Source organism: Podarcis erhardii, assembly GCF_964252035.2.
Source record: "Podarcis erhardii genome assembly, chromosome: 6".
Classification (NCBI taxonomy): Eukaryota; Metazoa; Chordata; class Lepidosauria; order Squamata; family Lacertidae; genus Podarcis; species Podarcis erhardii.
The window spans coordinates 70,449,986-70,470,673 of NC_138510.1; the positions used below are offsets into that span (position 1 = coordinate 70,449,986).

At 42.5% G+C, this 20,688-nt stretch overlaps 1 protein-coding gene across 3 annotated transcripts in view; it reads left to right on the plus strand.

The window, feature by feature from the left end:
- Window positions 1-20,688, plus strand: part of PRKACB (protein kinase cAMP-activated catalytic subunit beta) — a 59,231-nt gene that overhangs the window by 10,473 nt on the left and 28,070 nt on the right. The window contains exon 1 of one of the 3 annotated variants that reach the window (XM_081866071.1): window positions 12,956-13,220. The exons of 1 other annotated variant lie outside the window; for it this stretch is intronic. In XM_081866071.1, coding sequence (XP_081722197.1) covers window positions 13,034-13,220 — 187 coding nt within the window. In that variant the 5' untranslated portion in view covers window positions 12,956-13,033. Of the gene's footprint in view, window positions 1-12,955; window positions 13,221-19,492; window positions 19,809-20,688 lie in introns of those variants that run through there. One more of the 3 variants, XM_081866073.1, reaches the window with a different exon arrangement.

Genomic DNA, 20,688 nt, shown 5'->3' on the forward strand with positions numbered 1-20,688 from the left:
GCGGTGGAAAATCTTCTAGAATTTTTTCTGCCCACACCACTGATGGTTCAGAAGCCCCTCAGTAAATCTAGCGAGTCTGCCTTGTTAGCTACCGTAGATTCCGGTGTATTAGGCTACTGGGCGTATTAGACGACCCCCCCCCCAATTGGCAGCTGCAATTTGGAGGTTCGTCTTATAAGCCCATTTGCCTAATATGCTGGGCAGCTCCGCACCGGGAGAAAGCTGCCCGGCACGGAGCAGAGCCAGCCACCCGCTGCTTCAGAAGCAGTAGCGGGGCGGGCTCCACGCTGGGAGAAAGCTGCTTGGAATGGAGCAGAGCCCGCCACTCCCCCTGCTGCTTCCAAAGTAGCAGTGGGCGGGCTCTGCGCCTGGCAGCTCTCTCCCAGTGCAGAGCGGAGCCCACTGCTCGTGCGGCTGCTTTGGAGCCACCGCTGCAGCAGTGGGGGGTGGGGCAGATACCCGGCGTATAAGACAACCCCCGACTTTTTAACCTATTTTCCGGGATTAAAAAGTCGTCTTATACACCGGAATTTACGGTATTTGGTTTGTTCTTGTGCCTTCCTTCTACTGTTTATATCCTTGTGCTTTGCCTACTCCATACTATTTCAATATACGGTGAAGCTTAACTATAGGAACAGTCATCGTATAGTTAGAACTGGCTGTGTGAGTTGCTCTTGTAAGAAGCATGTGCTAATGATTTATCAAGATCAGGAATGGTTAGCCCTTGGCTCTCCAAGCACATTTTTCTGGCCACTCAAAACTCCCAACAGCAGCTAGGAGTGTGTGTATATTTTGGGGTGGGTGCAGAGGTTTAGCCACTGTGCACACTGCAGCACCTGATCGAAGTGAAAATTACACCCCACCCTGGTCATCAGGTTGATCATTTAATGATTGGTAGAGGGATGATATTCCTCTATCCTCAGCTAGTTACATGCACAACATGGGTCTGTGTGCATGTAAGAGCGTGGTGTGGCCACACCCACTCAGTTCTGCATGAACATGGCTGCCAGTTAACGTGGTGCAGTGGTCAGCCATATTGTACCCAGCGACTTACACCCTTTCTTCTAAGATGCTGTTTTGTACATCAGTATCAGCTTTTCAGATAAGACAAAAAAAGGTGCAGATACCTGAGTTGGGCATTTTGAACACTGACAACCTGAAAGAAAAAAGGAGCAGCTTGCTTTCTGTTTATACAAAAATAGTTTCCTAGTTGCCTGATCAGGCAAAGTAGCTTTGTAAAAGCCTGCACAGTATGCCAGTCCACTTCTTATTTGTCTTTACTGCTTACTGATTTTCAATATAGATAGAACTGCCTGTATGTGATTGCCATTTTCTAATGATAGTGTCTATTTTTAAATTATATAGACTCTGGAAAAAGTGGGAAGTGCTCTCTAAATTATTGGCTTCTCTTGTTGAGTAGCTTTTCTTTTTAAATTTTAAGTTAGAGTAGTTTGAAAAAGGTCATTAATTATCCATTGGTCTGGAGTACAAATCTACTGTACTTGGGTGAGTTTCTGTGCTATCAAATCTGTATTTGAAAGCAAGAAAGCAGACATTCTGTAACTTGAATAGGAAGATCTGAGAGGTTTAATATAATCAGAATAATTGCAAACACATTAGGTACAGCTGTGAGAATTGTCTACATTTTCATTTTTACCAGGGTAGCCAACTAGTTTAAAATAATTTTTATTTATCTGTCTCATCATTGATTGTTTGCTTAAACTGTTAAATTAATTATTTTGTTCTACTTATAAATTTTCATTGCACTGCTTCACATTTCATTAAATATAACCATACACTCAATCACTGACTTTCCTTCTCCCCCCCCCCCTTTCCAGGTTTCATTTATCCATTAAGACTGCATATTCAAATTTCTCCTTACATTCATATTTCTCCCTTACCCCATATCTTCAATGTTTTAAACTAAAATATAAGTGTGCTTACTGCATAAGTGTGAAATACGCACACTTATTTTAACAGCAAAGTAAACTGTTAAATTAAAATAAGTGTGCATATTTCAAAATTTCATTACTGCTAACATGACCCTATCCTATTCTAACATTGGTACCTTATTGTACAAGCCTAATCCTATGCATATTCTGTTATCCTAGCTACAGATGCTTCTGCATATTTCATACAAATAAATAGTAGTGAACTGACTAGATCATATTGCAAACAGCTTCTGATCAGGTCAGTTTTACTGCTTTTAACAGAAAAGCAAAGAGAGATGAGCAACCTCACAACTGATAGTTTTGCTCATCTGCTCAGAAGGAGTATTGTTAATGTTAGCTCAGTGTTTTCTAGAGCAGTGGTTCCCCAACTTTTTCCCACGGACCACTTAAAAAGCACTGGAGGTCTTTGCAGACCACTTAATCTGCCTGTTGTAGAATTGTAATGTGCTGTGCTAGTTGTTGTTTGATTTTTAATTGTATTTTTTACAGGCAAGAAGGTGGTCTGTAGACCACAGTTTGGGAACTCCTGTTCTAGAAGATTCTCAGCTTGAGCCTGGTGAATCTCATGGGTGTGTGAGAAATCTGTGGTATTTAAGCAACGTTTGAGGGCATCTCCATGCCCTCAACTTGAAAACTTGCTACATAGTTGGAATAATTGCTCTTGGATCTTAATACGATTAAGAGATGGCCTTCTGGTTAACATTGAGCTCAAGTTATTGTTATTGGGGGCTTTGGGGATTCCAACCGATGTATGTTGTAACTGTCATGATGCATCCTTCAAGGGCAATACAAAAAGTATCTTTTGCTACTTCTACCTTTCAGTTTCTAGGCGGGTGGGTATGAATGATAGCTGTCTTGTCAGGGTCTAAATGTATCTCTCCAGATTAAAATAGTGGGAAGCACACATGGCCATAGTACAGTCTAAAGTTCCAGGTGCAATCCAACTGTAAAAAAGGTAAAGGACCCCTGACATTTAAGTCCAGTCACAAACGACTCTGGAGTTGCGGCGCCCATCTTATTCTATAGGCCGAGGGAGCCGGCGTTTGTCCGCAGACAGCTTCTGGGTAAAGGGACCCCTGACTATGAGGTCCAGTCGTGGTCGACTCTGGGGTTGCGGCGCTCATCTTGCTTTACTGGCCGAGGGAGCCGGCGTACAGCTTCCGGGTCAGGTGGCCAGCATGACCAAGCTGCTTCTGGTGAACCAGAGCAGTTCACGGAAACACCATTTACCTTCCCGCCGGAGCAGTACCTATTTATCTACCTGCACTGCCTGTTTTTGAATTGCTAGGTGGGCAGGAGCTGGGACCGAGCAATGTGAGCTCACCCTGTCACAGGGATTCGAACCGCCAACCTTCCGATCGGCAAGCCCAAGGCTCAGTGGTTTAGACCACAGCGCCACCCACGTCCCATGGCACACATGGCCATAGTACAGTCTAAAGTTCCAGGTGCAATCCAACTGTAGCTAGCTGCAAAAGAAGAGAAATTTCTGAAGCCCGATAAAGGAAAACACTTAATGAACATAAGAAGTATTATATTTCCATCTCATGGCATCAGTTGAATATTATCCAAACAATCTTAGAAATCTGTCTAAATCAAACATTGCTTATGGTTTGTTTGTTTGTTTGTTTGTTTGTTTGTTTGTTTGTTTGCTTGTTTGTTTAAAAAAATATTTGTGCACTCTAGCCTTAAAAAATCATCTTATGTTTTTATGCTTGCAACTGTTTTGAAGAGCTTCTAGGCTAATAAAATATATTTTGTCTAGCTGCATCTTTTTTTTCCAGATCATCTTCTGATTGACAACATGCTTTGCATTTTATTGTGCTTTGATAGAAAAAAATTTAAAACTGTTACTAGGGTGCTAGATGTCTAGTGAGTAACCATAATGTGATACTCAGTTGTTTCCAGGGGGGGGGGGGTTGCCCATATCTCTCCAATATGCAGAAATACAGGTTTTCTTAAGTGTGCTGCAGGTAATATTTTGAAACCACTATGCTGCTCATGACCCTGAGGTCATCTCAAATAAATAAAGCAAAAGTTGGACTCAGAGGTTCTTGAAGGAAAGGGCTAGTCCCTATGAAGTTTTCTAAAAAGCAAAAAAAATATAAGTCACTCAGTTTGAGAAACCAGAACACTCCTAATTATAATCGTTCACCAGAATGGGTTAAGAATTAAACAACTTCAGGATCTGTCAGTTCTGTGGAAGATCCAGACTGATTTTACATACGCACTGTCTGCTTTCGTTTCCTTTGATTCTAATTGTTAGACGAACACCTATTGTAGTTTTACCACGAAAGGCAAATAGTGTTCTAGCTTTGGATACAGAGTAGAAGTAGCGGCTATTTCTCTTTCATCTAGTAAGGTGCAGAGAATAGCACCAGAGACTTCCAGAGCACTTTTTAATTTATGACGAAAGCCTTAGGTGACTGATTTCATAGAATCATAGAATCATAGAATTGGAAGAGACCACAAGGGCCATCGAGTCCAACCCCCTGCCAAGCAGGAAACACCATCAGAGCACTCCTGACATATGGTTGTCAAGCCTCTGCTTAAAGACCTCCAAAGAAGGAGACTCCACCACACTCCTTGGCAGCAAATTCCACTGTCAAACAGCTCTTACTGTCAGGAAGTTCTTCCTAATGTTTAGGTGGAATCTTCTTTCTTGTAGTTTGGAACCATTGCTCCGTGTCTGCTTCTCTGGAGCAGCAGAAAACAACCTTTCTCCCTCCTCTATGTGACATCCTTTTATATATTTGAACATGGCTATCATATCACCCCTTAACCTCCTCTTCTCCAGGCTAAACATGCCCAGCTCCCTTAGCCGTTCCTCATAAGGCATCGTTTCCAGGCCTTTGACCATTTTGGTTGCCCTCCTCTGGGCACGTTCCAGTTTGTCAGTGTCCTTCTTGAACTGTGGTGCCCAGAACTGGACACAGTACTCCAGGTGAGGTCTGACCAGAGCAGAATACAGTGGCACTATTACTTCCCTTGATCTAGATGCTGTACTCCTATTGATGCAGCCCAGAATTGCATTGGCTTTTTTAGCTGCCGCGTCACACTGTTGGCTCATGTCAAGTTTGTGTTCAACCAAGACTCCTAGATCCTTTTCACATGTACTGCTCTCAAGCCAGGTGTCACCTATCTTGTATTTGTGCCTCTCATTTTTTTTTGCCCAAGTGCAATACTTTACATTTCTTCCTGTTAAAATTCATCTTGTTTGTTTTGGCCCAGTTCTCTAATCTGTCAAGGTTGTTTTGAAGTGTGATCCTGTCCTCTGGGGTGTTAGCCACGCCTCCCAGTTTGGTGTCATCTGCAAATTTGATCAGGATGCCCTTGAGTCCATCATCCAAGTCGTTGATAAAGATGTTGAATAAGACCGGGCCCAAGACAGAACCCTTTGGCACCCCACTAGTCACTCTTCTCCAGGATGAAGAGGAACCATTGATGAGCACCCTTTGGGTTCGGTCAGTCAGCCAGTTACAAATCCACTGAGTGGTAGCATAGTCAAGACCGCATTTTACCAGCTTCTTTACAAGAATATCATGGGGCACCTTGTCAAATGCCTTGCTTAAATCAAGGTAGGCTACATCCACTGCGTTCCCTTCATCTACCAGGCTTGTAATTCTGTGAAAAAACGAGATCAGGTTAGTCTGACATGACTTATTTTTCAGAAATCCATGCTGACTATTGGTGATCACAGCATTCCTTTCTAGGTGCTCACAGACTGTTTGCTTAATGACCTGCTCCAGAATCTTCCCTGGTATTGATGTCAGACTGACTGGGCGGTAATTATTTGGGTCCTCTCTTTTCCCCTTTTTGAAAATAGGGACAACATTTGCCCTCCTCCAGTCTGCCGGGACTTCGCCTGTTCTCCAGGAATTCTCAAAGATGACTGCCAGTGGTTCTGAGATCACATCTGCCAGTTCTTTTAATACTCTTGGATGCAGTTCATCTGGCCCTGGAGACTTGAATACATCTAGACTAGCCAAGTATTCTTGTACTATCTCCTTAGTTATTCTGGGCTGTGTTTCCTCTGCTGAATCATTTGCTCCAAATTCTTCAGGTCGGGCATTGTTTTCTTTATTGGAGAAGACTGAGGCAAAGAAGGCATTGAGGAGTTCAGCCCTTTCTGTGTCCCCTGTTTGCATTTCACCATCTTCTCCTCTGAGTGACCCCACTGTTTCTTTGTTCTTCCTTTTGCTACGAACATACCCATAAAAGCCTTTTTTGTTGCTTTTAACCTCTAGCAAGCCTGAGTTCATTCTGTGCTTTAGCTTTTCTGACTTTGTGTCTACACGTGGTGGCTATTTGTTTGAATTCCTCTTTGGTGGTTTCCCCCCTTTTCCATTTTTTGTACACATCCTTTTTTAATCTTAACTCAGTTAAAAGTTCTTTAGATAGCCACCCTGGCTTCTTTAGGCACCTTCCATGTTTCCGTCTCATTGGTATTGCCTGAAGTTGTGCTTTTACTATCTCCCTCTTAACAAACTCCCAGCCATCACGAACTCCCTTTCCTTTTAGTATTACTGTCCATGGGATCTCACCCAGCACTTCCCTAAGTTTATTTTACTAGATTAAACACTGGAACCATAAACGTTACTTATTCCAAGGTAGTGACTTGCCTTGCACTGTAGCTGTTGAGGTGTCAGTTTTAGGGCTTGTCCATTGCCCCATGGCTGGACACTGTGTACATCATAATTCAAAGATTGTTTGGCTGGGGGGACTGTGAAAACTATATAGGCTAATGAAGCTGTAATATTCCTATCATTTTAACCATGGCTAACAGAGCCAGATCAGACTGCAAAATTGTGCATTCTTTCCTATACCACTCTTTTATGTAAATTATATCACCTTCTTACTCCTGCTCTTAACCATGGTTAGTACTAACCAGAGTTTGTATAAAACTTGGATTTCATACCAAGATCTGAAACTAGTTAGCAGTCCTTGCGAACTCTTGTTACTGTTAACCAGGATTAATTCCAGTGCACATGAACTGTAGTTAAAACTCAGGACAAATTAACATATGGGAAGGAAGGAGCTATTCAAATGAGCTGTCTACAGGAGGGAGAGGGAAAGCTTCCACTTTTGATTTTAAGCTAGCCATATTTCTAGAGTTGGAAGACCATGGCTTAAGAACAAGCCAGGTTTAGAACCATGATTATGTCCACCTGATCAAATCAGTATTTTCAGGTGCCTTCTGCACCTTCATACAGCCACTTCACTCCTCTCTTTGGGTAAGTGATGAAACAAGCTAGGAAACAGCAGCTAGCCATAGTTTTCTGTTACCCAGAACTAGGAAGTTGGGTTAATGGCTTTGAAATAAGGCATGGTCTGTGAATCAGCTTTAAATCTTGGCTTTGTACGGTGGCTTTTTAAAGAAAAGTGATTAGCCATAGTTCCAGTACAGACCTAATGGAAAGCTGCAGGGGGTGTATGTGAAAGTCCATGACTCAGCACATCATTTTCATAACTATAAACCATAGTTTTCCAATGTGTAAAACAGTGACAACCTGAAGTATCTCTGTGACCCTCTGTTGTAAACACAAAGTAGATTTAGGGTTTTCTGCACTTGCTAAAATTTGTGTAGCAGTAAACCTTCCCCACGTGCATTTTGAGAAGTTATGGCAGTTTAAAAAATTGTTTTAAAATAAACTTTAGTTAAAATGTATGCAGTTGTATCCAGCAGTGTTCCATTCACACAACAGGGTGCAGAGCAAGGCCAAAATCTGATGCGCTCCTCCAGACCCCAGCCCTCATGCTGCCTTCCCAAAGCTGGGTAAGCGAGGCATGGGCTTTGGGAAAGAGGCATGAAGTTCTGGCTGGGTCCTGGAGTCCTTGCTTTGATACAGGAGTGGAAAGAAATGGGAGGAAGCTGAATGTTGGCTGGAGGAGTGGAGACCTCTCCTTTCTGCCCTGACTCCAGCTGCTTCAGAAGAAGTAGCAGGATGCTTGCTCTCCCCCCCCCCCCCACCTTTCTGCAGAGGACAGGGCCTTCACGGAGGCCGAAGAGGGCTTTGAGCAGCCGAGGGAGGAGGTGGAACAGGAGGTGGCAGTGACTGAACAGGAGTCTGACAAGGAGGGGTGCAGTCTTGCTGCCTAGAATCAGTTGCTGCCTTTGTGGATGGGAGGAGACCCACCCATCCAATAGATTGGGCATTTGCAACCCCAACATTCATGCAAGGCAAGTGAGTCTCATGAGTGAGTACACCACACTTTGTCTTTAAAAGCTTGGTGGGTGAAACTTGTTGGGACATCTTCATTGTTTCCTTCAAGTGGTGAATGTGTTACCCTGGTCCCAAGCCCTGTGTTTGTTAGAGCCTATATTGTTACTTGCCAGAATAAAGATCTTGTTCTTACTTAAAAGTAAGAGCTTCTGTTTGCAAGTTTGGGGACAGGAGCTAGCACATACAACCCAGGAAGCTGCAGCAGGAATCCCCCAAATCTCAGATGGCCTTTCCTCCCCTTGAAAGGAAGTGCAACACTTTCTGGATTCATGCCTAGACACAATTTCTTGGGGCAGCATTTGTCTCCTCTGGCATAAATGTGTTTACATTATATCACTAGTGGCTGCATTTTTAACTTTCGGACAGTAGATGCCAGTAGATAGCTTTTGAATTAAAATAGAAATGTGGCAAGCGCTGCCATAGCAACAACTCCTCTTGGCGATGTTATTTATAGAAATGCTGCTGCCTCATCTTTACATTTCTCTCATGCTAAAGAGAGACTTTCTGAGATGCTTTAAAAAGCTCTTCTGGCAAGATATAGGATATCTGTTTGTTCTAGACTGATTTTATATATATATATATATATATATATATATATATATATATATATATACACTGTATCTCCCATATATTAACTGTTCTGCTTAAATGGCTATATTCATTATACAGCAGATATCTACTTTAAGCACCCTAGGGACTTGGACACATTTGGTGAGATTCCCCACCCCCACCCCTTTTCTGCCTTTAAGCCTCCCTATGCTATATCGCAAACTGATTTGAGAGACCCCTCAGTTGTAAAAGTGTTTGGCATGAGTGAGGGTAGGGGCTGGCCCTGGTATTTCCAGAACATGAATTCAAGTCCCTCTGGGCACATGTAACTAGTTGAGCAGTTCTTTGGATTCTAGGTATAGTCAGGTTTGTTCATTTAGCTTGATGGTTGACTCTGGCAGTGTTCACTACAGATTAACATATTAGCTAATTGGGTATGTATGCATACTAGCATACAGAATTAATGGAGAATTTCACCTTACAGGGCAGTTCAGTATATTTTTCTCCATAAGTAAGTACCATTGAATTCAGTGGGATTTACTCTCAGGTAAGTGTGCGTAGCTGCAGAGTACATTTTACCCCCTATACAGGCCAAACTAAAAAATTGTGCTTTCCTGAGATTTGTTTGTTCTTGCAGTGTAAAATTAACGGCCATAACCCTTTCAATCCATGTCTGATTCCCTTCCCTGAAAGTCCACCTTCCCTGAACACTGGTGATCCTTTTCAGAAAAGATTATCATACATGGATTAAGCTCTTGCTTAAGTTTTTGAAAGTAACTAATGGGAGTTTTATGTTGGGAGATGCTTAAATATTCTGGTACTGATTAAAGGGGTGCATATATGTCACAATGTAGGGACGCGGGTGGCGCTGTGGGTTAAACCACAGAGCCTAGGACTTGCTGATCAGAAGGTCGGCGGTTTGAATCCCCGCAGTGGGGTGAGCTCCCATTGCTCGGTCCCTGCTCCTGCCAACCTAGCAGTTTGAAAGCATGTCAAAGTGCAAGTAGATAAATAGGTACCGCTCTGGCGGGAAGGTAAACGGCATTTTTGTGTGCTGCTCTGGTTCGCCAGAAGTGGCTTAGTCATGCTGGCCACATGACCCGGAAGCTGTAACCGGCTCCCTCAGCCAATAAATCGAGATGAGCGCTGCAACCCCAGAGTCGGTCACGACTGGACCTAATGGTCAGGGGCCCCTTTACCTTTACCTTATATGTCACAACATAATCATCCTTTTTCTAACGTGCACTTTCTTCATTTTTTAAAAATAAAAAGAATGCACATGAACGCCACCTGTAATATGTTGAAACTTTTCTAGTGGCATGTGTAGGTTCTAAAATCAAGATTTATATTTTTAAAATTCATTTTGTGAACCTAAAATCTTTCTACACATCTCTTCTTAAAATTATACGGAAATCAATATTAATATTACCTTTACAACATCTTTTATCATTTACTAGGAGAGCAACCTAACAGTCACTCAAACAGATTTCAGTGTAAATACATGCTTTTCTCTTCTTTCGTTTTATGCAAGCTTGTAGTGTCACAAGCAGCAATCCTGTGAAGGGATACATATGCTCATGCCCAAGGCAATATTGTAAATGACTCTTTAACAATACTGTAGAAGTTCAGAAATTTGTGGTAGGGTTGTTGTTGTATTGTCCTTTAGGTAAGGTTTTCATGATTAATGAGATAATAAAAATGAACAGCAAGTAATATTTTTTGCAAGATGGGGTAGCTTTTGCTGTTAGCTACATTGCCTTCTCCCATCTGTTCTGGTCTTTCTGAGATAGGCAATGGAGAAGAATAAAGGCAATGGACAGTAATTAGGCCAGTACCTTGTAATGGGGTGGGGTGAGTGCGAGTGAACAGGCAAAAACATATTGTGTGCAGGTGGGAGGGAGAGGGGAGGCCTGCGCCCAGTTGTGCGTGGCGAAGGAAGGTGCACTCTGCAGAAGTGCAGGGAGAGACGCAAAGGGATATGGAACATTTCGGGGACTGGCTAAGTCACCAGACTTAGAATAATTTGTCAACTCCACAGGTTTTCACAAGAGAGGAACCATATTCTTAAATCTGTCTGAAAACAAAAAGTTACGAATGGTCACAGCAAGGTGTCAGGGAAGGGAAACATATAGTGTATGTCCTAAGGTCTGCTTGCCTAAAAGGCAATCTCTATGCATTTTTGCCTGCCCCTCTTATCTCAGCATTGATAAGGAAGATGGGAGGTAATCAGGCACAGGTGGATCCTTGAGTACGTAATCTTAGGGTTGCGAATGTGGCAAACCTGGAAGTGAGTTTGCGCGTGTGCAGAAGCGCTCTGCGGCGGCGTGCACAAAAGCGGTCCTCCAGTTAGGAAATTTTCGGGATATGGCTGGGCCTCCAGAACGGATCCTGTTCATCACCAGAGGTACCACTGTAATAGCACCAATAGGCCCCCACTATCCCTGGTTTTCACACCTCGTGAGTCTTGCCAGATCTACTAGGTAAGAGCCCTGGATGTTCTTCAACCATATGCCCAGAAACTGCGTGGAATATCTTGACCCTCCATGGTTATTCCAGTAAAGACCTTTTCCTCTTCTTGAGGGAAAGACAGCAGCCAGGCCCTTGCGGGGTTGAATCTGGGTGGGTGCACAGCTTCCGTCTAAGGTACCGTATTTTTCGCCCTATAGGGTACTCTGGCCCCTAGGGCGCACTTATTTTTTTTTTGGGGGGGGGGAAATAAAGAAAAAAAAAATCCCCTCCCCCGAGCCCCAAAGAGCAAAGAAGCCATGACAGCGAGCGGGATGGATCCCGCTTGCTGTCCTGGCTTCGTTTTTAGCCTCGCGGCTGGGGGTCCGGGAGCAAAGGCGAGGTTGCACAACCTCGCCATCGCTCCCGGAGCTTGCGGGGCTGGGGTGGGGGAAGCCCGAGCTTCCCCCGACCCCAGCCCCCAGAACAGGCTGCTATCCACAAGCCTTGGGAGCCCGACAGGAAGTCGCGCCGGGCTCCCAAGGCTTGCGGAGAGCTGCCCGAAGCCCAGGGTGTGCCCCGCTGCGCTCCCCGGGTTTCGGGCTGCTGGCTGCTGTCCGCAAGCCTTGGGAGCCCAGTGGGAACTCCCGCCGGGCTCCCAAGGCTTGCGGATAGCTTCCTGAAGCCTGGAGAGCGAGAGGGGTCGGTGCACACCGACCCCTCGCCCTCTCGCTCTCCAGGCTTCAGTGAAAGCCTGCATTCGCCCCATAGGACGCACACACATTTCCCCTTCATTTTTGGAGGGGAAAAGGTGCGTCCTATAGGGCGAAAAATACGGCACTTTTTCCAGGGGCATCTCCGATGTTAATTGTTTTCCTTCAAACGAGTAAAAGTTGCTAACTAGTTTTTTTGTAGGGTTGTTGGTTTTCCACTTCTCAACATTTTTCTGATGCTCTTTTTAAAATTATTGTTTTGATCCACACATACAAACACAAATTATTTTGTGTGTGTGTGTGGAATTTTTACATCTGTGGCTTAGGAGTCATACTTATTTGCCTCTGTGTATGAAACCAAAAGTAATCAAATATGTTGCGGGGGTGGGGGATCTCGCTATTAGGTTCTTTTCAGTTATTTTTCTTTTAATTGCAAAGCCCCTGGATGAACGTAGCCACTGAGTAGGACCTTAGGTGACCCCTGTAACACTGCGCAGCATTGCTCAGCAGCAAGTGCAGCTATTTAATTAGTTCTTTAGAAGTTGGGAAGAGGCTTCCTGCCAAGGTTTTTGGATCCTGACCACATATTTACTGTGTGTACATGCCCTGCAGCATGTAAACACATTTTCTTTTTTAGCATGGATATGACTTGCACATTATAGGAATCTAATGACTATGTGCAGTATACAGATATACCGTCAAGTTTTCTAAACAGGAAATGTTTTGAAATTTTCTCTTAATCTGCAGTAGTAAACTATAATATCTAACACTGCTAATAAACTAAAAGAAAATTATGCTTTCTGGATCCTGGCTTCTGTTATCCCTTTTCAATATAACAAAACACATGCTTGTTCTCATCTCCCTGAGGTGGTTCTTCCCCCCCCCCCCCCCCCGCCCAGAAGTGGAGAGTTAACATGCAAACAGTACAGGGTTTTTTCCCCCTCTAGTCACCACCCTGAGCTGATATCAAGAGCCTTTTGCTGAGAATAGCTCTTGAAGCTTGGTTTTATATTAACAGGAAGCAGAACAGCAGTTGCGGCTTTAGCAGACTGCATACAGGAAGTCTGACACATTCTTAGTCCTCAGCTTCTGTGCTAAATTCTTAAGTTGAGAATTGTTTCTTGCCTCTAACGTACACCTTAAATGTACTTAGATGGCAGCCCAGAAGGAGTTACAGGGCAGCCAGAGCGTGGGGACTGCTAATGCTTTGCAGAGACTGGAAGGGTTTGCCAACAGACTTTTTCACAGGCACTCCAAAGGTTCTACAAGTGAACTGAAAGTGGCTCTGGAAAATGAGTCTTCTCATTCCTCTGAACCCGCTGCACTGTGGGACAGATCAAGTAAGTGTGTGAGTTGGGGAGGGGTATTACTTGGTATGTAATGGCAAACTGTAACATGTTGCACACTAAATATAGAAAAATGCTGACAGCCAAACTGGTGAATTAAATGATCAGCAAGTGGATTCAAATCTGTAGTTTTGTTTCTTAAAGCATATGTGATCAGGTCACAGAGTATTATTATCAGTCAGCTTACTTTAGTAATTTCATTGCCTTGCATATTTTCCTGCCTGCGTTAAATGTCTACTTCTTCATTATTTGAAGTTGTGTTTTTGAAGCACTAAGGCTGCCTATTAATTGTTGGCTGTCCTTAAGCTTGAATGATTGAAGAGAAGGGCATGCAAGGGTGCTGCAAAGGTGATTTACACAACAAAACAGGCTGCAGTATGGAGACTCTCTTGCAGTTTAGGCCCCATGGACACAGGACTGGCGCAGTGTGGTGAAGAGATTGACAGACACATCAGCATGTGCAGTGCCTCTAGCTGTATCAGAGCTGGGAAATATTCTATTATATGAGAAGATCTTGTGTACACAACCTGTAGTCGCACATTAAAATGGATGGGGCTACCACCCTCTTGTCAAGCAAAGTTGGAAATATAAGTAGTATAAGCTTTGTGGAAGAAGGTAAAATACTGCATGTATATCAGATCATGGTGTTTGTAAATCATTCTTCTTTATAGTTCGAACAGAGCAGCATTTTCACTTCAGTAGTAACCATGTGGTTGGTGTAGCTTAGGTTGCCTAGTGGGTGGGGAGTTTGCCAGTGAGCACCATAGCTGACCATGCTAGTTAATTAACAAGATACTGACAAATATGCAGTTAGCCTATTGGGAGTTCAAATATGAGACTATAAATACTTTCATATTTACTAAGCAGCTATATGTATTCTAATACATTTTCATACATTTCATTAATTTTGTATAATCAATAGGGCTCCCACTTCTCTGGGCAAAGGCATAGAAAATTCAGGATATTTTCTTTATTTGCCTCTTGGAGTGGAGACTATTGAGTCTGGTGTTCAAAGTAGCATTCATACTTATTTTAAGGGGAATAATAGATAAATACGTATATCGAAACTCAAAGTTTTAAATCATGGTCTTGATTATTTACTAATTTACATTAATCTCATGTTGTGGAAACTGATCCCTAAGTTTATTGTTAACAGCAAGTATTAGCTAAATGCTATACCATAATTTTAATCAGGGTTGAAACTCTTAATGTAATAGTGCATTGTCTCCCTGATAGATGGCCTATGCAGAGAATGGGACAAGGGGAGCGCAACCTTGCTCCTGCTTCTCAAGTCTCTTTGAGACTTTTGATGCCATTCACCATGGTATCCACCCGGACCAGATCCATGAAATGGGAGCTGGAGTCACTGTGTTACAGTGGTGTCAGACCCACCTACATGACTGTGTCCAGAGAGAAGCATCGGGAGGTGCTTCTTGGTTCACTGGAGTGCCGCAGGCTACTATTCCATACTCAATGCTATGAAGCCACTGGGAGCAGTCATTAGGAGTTTTGTGGTCAGGTGCCATCAGCTGTATTTCTCCATAATATATGTATCAGGAGAAGCCATGCAGGCCCTCGAACAGTCCTTGGATGCGATGGTGAGATGGATGAGAGAAAATAACCTGAGCTTGAATCCTGGGAAGATGGAGGCATTGTGGATGAGTAGTTCCTGTGTCCATTTATTGAATGGGTCAATGGTCTGTCTTGAATGGGGTTGCACTCCCTCTGAAGATGTTGGTACCCAGCTTGAGGGTTCTTCTGGATCCAGCTGTGTCACTGGAGGCTCAGGTAGCCTCAGTGGCCAGATGTACATACTTTTAGCAGCTGTGACTGGTGAAACAACTGCAGCCATACCTGGACTGAGAGAGATCAATTACAGTAGTTCAGGTTTGGGTGAATCAGAGTGCTTTAAAGCAATCCACTCTTTATGTCTGACTTCCCTTTCAACCGATCCGGAAGCTGTAGTTAATGCAGAATGCTGCAGCCTGGTTGCTGGCAGGAGTCAACCCCTGTCAGCATAAAGCACCTCAGCTTGCAGATCTACACTGGTTGCTCATTTTCTACCAGGCCATGTTCATTTCGTTACTATTAGTATATAAAACCCTTAACAGCTTGAGACCAGTTTATCTTGCATGATCACCTTAACCCATATGTGCCCACTCAACTTCTTTGATCTGCAGAACTAGCACTGTGCTAGTGTTAAAGGTAAAGGGACTCCTGACCATTAGGTCCAGTCGTGACAGACTCTGGGGTTGCGGCGCTCATCTCGCTCTATAGGCCGAGGGAGCCGGTGTTTGTCCGCAGACAGCTTCCGGGTCATGTGGCCAGCATGACTAAGCCGCTACTGGCGAACCAGAGCTGCACACGGAAACACCGTTTACCTTCCTGCTGGAGCGGTACCTATTTATCTACTTTGTGCTTTCGAACTGCTAGGTTGGCAGGAGCAGGGGCTGAGGAACCGGAGCTCACCCCGTCACGGGGATTCGGACCACCGACCTTCTGATCGGCAAGTCCTAGGCTCTGTGGTTTAACCCACAGCGCCACCCGCATCCTGTGCTAGTGTTACATAACATTAATTCCACATTCATTTATTACATACATATATATATATATATATATATATATATATATATATAAATATATATATTTATCTTCCAAGGATCTCATAAAAAATCAGTTGTTTAGTTTGGCAGTTTTTTGACAACAGGCAAGCACCTTCACGGTTCTCTTTTGGGCATCTGTTTAAAGCATTTTTGTTCAGACAAGCCTATCTAGACATGTAGAAGTTACACGTGCTTTATTTCTTTTTAGATACTATTGATTTTAAACATATCCTGAATAAAACAAACAAACAAATACTCTTCTCTAGATAAATTTTCCATTACATTTTTGCAGCCGGAGACCACTTTTATAAACAATCTATATTACTTGCAATGCAATGCAAACCCAACAATAAATGTAAAGCTGCCAGGTCATTATTTTAGAAACAAGGCACTGTCTATTCTTTTAATATTTTGATTTGATACCTCGGGTTAAGTACTTAATTCGGTCCGGAGGTCCGTACTTAACCTGAAACTGTTCTTAACCTGAAGCACCACTTTAGCTAATGGGGCCTCCTGCTGCTGCTGCACCGCCGAACCATGATTTCTCTTCTCATCCTGAAGCAAAGTTCTTAACCCGAGGTACTATTTCTGGGTTAGTGGAGTCTGTAACCCTGAAGCATATGTAACCCGAGGTACCACTGTATATCTATGTCACTTTCCCAGTCCAAGGTATCCCATGGTAACTTAGAACTGCTGCATTAGCATCATCAAAGTGACCTTTCCGGGGTGCAAGCCTGGGCAGTATGAGTGGAGGTCCTGGGGTGCCCAGACAACAAGATTCCCCTTGGCTGAAGGACATTTAGGGATTCCACTTCAGATTGGATAGGACTTACTCCTTAGCCATTTTTCTTTTCCTGAAGATGTTCTGCATGGCAGCAGGTACAGAATTTTCTTCAGAGTTTACTCCCAAAGCTTTAATCACAAAAGTGTATAGCCATAAGGCAAGAGTGGTTTAGGATCAGAGTTTTCTTTCTCCTAGATGGACTACCTTCCCAGGTTGATTCTCCCCCCCCCCCCGCCAATCATTTCCCTCTACAGTGCCTTATTGACCGTTGGACCCACTATTTGTTTTCTCTGCTCAGTCTGCCAGAGCCTGTCTCTGCATGCAAGGGAAGTCCCTAAATCACCAACGGTTTGAGACCCTCACCTGGTTTAGCCAACCAGTGGAAGCCATTTCTCGGGGTGACAGCTTCTAGGAGTTGGTAAGAGTTGAGTGCAGGGTGGGAACCAAAAGTGGACAAACTACCCCAGAATTATTATAATGTGTCCCCCATCAAAGGTACTACCCCTCCCCTGACAACCTCTACACCCCAGAGTGGGAGGGAAACATAAAGGGGAGAGGAGGATGTGAGCAACACAGTGCCTTAATCTTTAAGGTGCATAGATGCCCTTAGATGTTCAAAAAGGAGAGCAAATCTCATTTAAAACCATGTAATTGTAGCACTGGAAAGGAGGGAGGAAAACTAGAATGGTAAAAATTCTATTGCAGCCCTATAGGTCTATTGCATGGGTAGGCAAACTAAGGCCCAGGGGCCGGATCCAGCCCAATTGCCTTCTAAATCCGGTCAGCGGACGGTCCAGGAATCAGCGTGTTTTTACATGAGCAGAATGTGTCCTTTTTTAAAACTGCATCTCTGAGTTATTTGTGGGGCCTGCCTGGTGTTTTTACATGAGTAAAATGTGTGCTTTTATTTAAAACGCATCTCTGGGTTATTTGTGGGGCATAGGAATTTGTTCATTTCCCCCCCCAAAAATATAGTCTGGCCCCGCACAAGGTCTGAGGGACAGTGGACCAGGCCCCTGCTGAAAAAGTTTGCTGGGCCCTGGTCTATTGCTTCGACATATCCTCTTTGCAAAACATCTTGTTATGCAGTTATAGTCCTCAAAGAGGAAGCTGTATCTCTGTGGGTTGTTAGCTTCTTGTGGTTTAATAATGTGAGCAGAATAGTTGTCTCTCTCCCTACCCTGAGTTAAGCTGCTCACAGCTGCGACAGGTTATTGGGAAGCTGTATTGCCTCCATTCAGGTTTTCGGGGATCAGATGGACATTAGTGTGTGAAGCGCATACTATGAAGTGTTTTAAGTTACACACTGATTTTCTGGCTGCATTTTTTGGCTTAAAAGCACTTATCTGTTTCCAATGGCTTTTTAATACTGACAAGGATTGTTACTTTTGTTCTCCATTTTTAGAAAATACGGTCTTTTACATAGTTTCAAAAAACCCCGTTGATTCTTTATTTAAGCTTCTAAATACCATGGAGACATTATGTATAATGTTTAGCCATTTTTTGTTTTCCTTAATTGTGGTAAAGCATTTCTGAATATCATTATGGTTGAACTAGGTTTTCAAGTGTCTACCAATATACACTTGGTAAGCTTATACCATGGCTTTGTGTTTGGGATTCTAAACAGTCAATACATGAAACACTGGTTTTTTCTTGTGAGGGTTTAGCATTTAGCTCTCCAGATTCTGCTGGACAACAAGTTCCATCATATCTAGCCATTGGACATGCTGATTGGGGGTTATGGGAGCTGGAGTCCAGTCACAGATTATTAGGTGTCTCTGGTTTTCTTGTTTGACCAGGCCAGGGACACCTTGAACGCTACAAATTCGAGTTCTGGGTCAACTGTGATTTTATTGTGGGTGACTTTGGAGAAATCATTCTGCTCTGGTTCTGTGTGTATGGGATGGACATAGTACCATATTTTATAGGATTATTAAAGAGAACTGCATAAAAATATAAAGCACAGTGTACAAATTAACCTTTACATGTAACACCTGTTTTGCCCTGGCTTCTGATAAATTTCTGGGGTCAATCACAGTGATGGTTTTGACTATGAAGTCTTATATAGTTGGGAACCTGTTGCCTTACAGAAATCTCTCTCATTATCAACCTACCCGGACACTTGAGTCATGATCATGGGCCCTTGTCCAAGTGTCCTTCCAACAGAAATGTGATGGGTGGTTACAAGAGAGAGGCCCTTCACTGTAAAGACCCTCGGTTGGAATGCTTTTCCAATGGAAGCTTACCTAGCACCAAGACCCACCATTTTTCAGTGCCAGTTTCCTCTACGTCTGGCACATGGTTGTTAATTGTATTTCTCTGTGGCTTGATGGTTTTTCATTTTTTTTAAATAGCTGTTTTAGTGGTGATCTTGTTGATGTATTTATTGTTGGGAATGGTGTATGATTGCTTTTAGTTTGAAGCACATTTATGTAATACTCAGTTTGATATAAATCACAATAAAGTAGTGATGGTAATAATGGTACACCAGCAATCAAGATCGTACTGTATAGGTTGTACTGTGTGTGGAATGAGTTAACTCCAAGGATGTTTTTTGGTTGTGCTGCATGATGTAGCATGACAGTACATTATAATAGGCGGGGGGGGGGGTAGAGTTATGCTTTGAGCACTTTCCAGGTATTTCCTAATATCCTATAGAGCATCTGCTAGACTATCTTGAGTTTTGTGTGTGTGAAGAAACACTATTTTTTTAAAAAAAGTCATATTAATAAAAAACATAGAAATATGTTGCTTATGTGGATAAATTAAAGCTTTAGGAGAAACTACTGGTTGGGTACAAGCAGACCGATAATTCTCCTCTAAGGTTGCTATGGAAACAAGCAGTGCTTGATATAATTGAGAACATCTTAAAACATCCTGGCGTTTTTGCTTTTTCCCCCTCTGCCATTTTGAGTCGCTTTATCTGTGTATAGGTAATGCTGGCTCAAAAACAAGTCGTTAATGAGCATCGCTATTTGAATATGGATCTGCTATCAACTGCTGGTATTTTTATTGGATAGTTTGCATATCTCAAGCTGGCTGGATGAATATAAGCTCTCTGGATTTGTTTGTCTTCCAGTTCTAGTGGCCGTATGTGAGAGCATCAATGCTTTTACTTTAGAGATTAAATAACTCATTTACTGGGCAAACATTACTAGCAATATGTTTCCAAAAACCAGCCTTTCAACATGAATGGTAAGTCACTTCCATGTTTCTAATGTTATAGTTTCGTTGGAACGATAAATTTATCTGCTTTTAAAGGAAGTATACAGAATTATCCCCTGTGTTACGTTAATTTATTGTGAGCTGTTTTCTTTTTCATCTAGTTATTATAGAGTTGCTCTAAAAAGAAAAAAAGACCAGTAGTAAATTGTTTAGTATTCTATAATGTATCTGGATGCAGCATTTAATAGAATATAAATTATAACAGAGCTCATGCTTTCTTTGTAAGTTTATATTTTTTGCTATGTATAATTAAAGTTTAACAATTGTAAGTGAAGACTTGTAGAAGCATCCTAGATTTTATTTTAATTAGTTTTCTTTTAGCATCTTTCATGTCACTATTTGTAGAAATTTACATAAATATCTGAGTCAAATGTTTGTCTCATCATTTGCAGATGGGGAATTTTTTTAGCTTTCTGTGTGTGGTAGATTTTGCTACATTTATTAATCTCAAGGAATTATGGAGAAAGAGAATTTTGTGTGTGGAGGAGAATACATTTAAATTAAGGTGCTGGCATTTTAAATTGAAGCTGATCTGGTGAGGTATTAAGGCAGTTGCTGTGATCAGATTACCAAATCGATTTTTGTCAACATTTCTGTCAAACAAATTTGATTTTGAGATCACTTATATAGCAGGCAGAAGCAGAATATAGATTATCTGCCCCAAACTTCAATGACATAGGCAAAGGACCAAATAACTGTACATACCATTTTGTTTTAAGCATATAGTTTTGTATTTAAGCTTATTTTCAGAAAAAGGTTTTATCAAATGGCATCATGCTTCCTGAACTTCCAAATAATTCCCCCCCCCAAAAAAAAATAAATATTGCAAGCATTTCACTAGTGTGAAAAA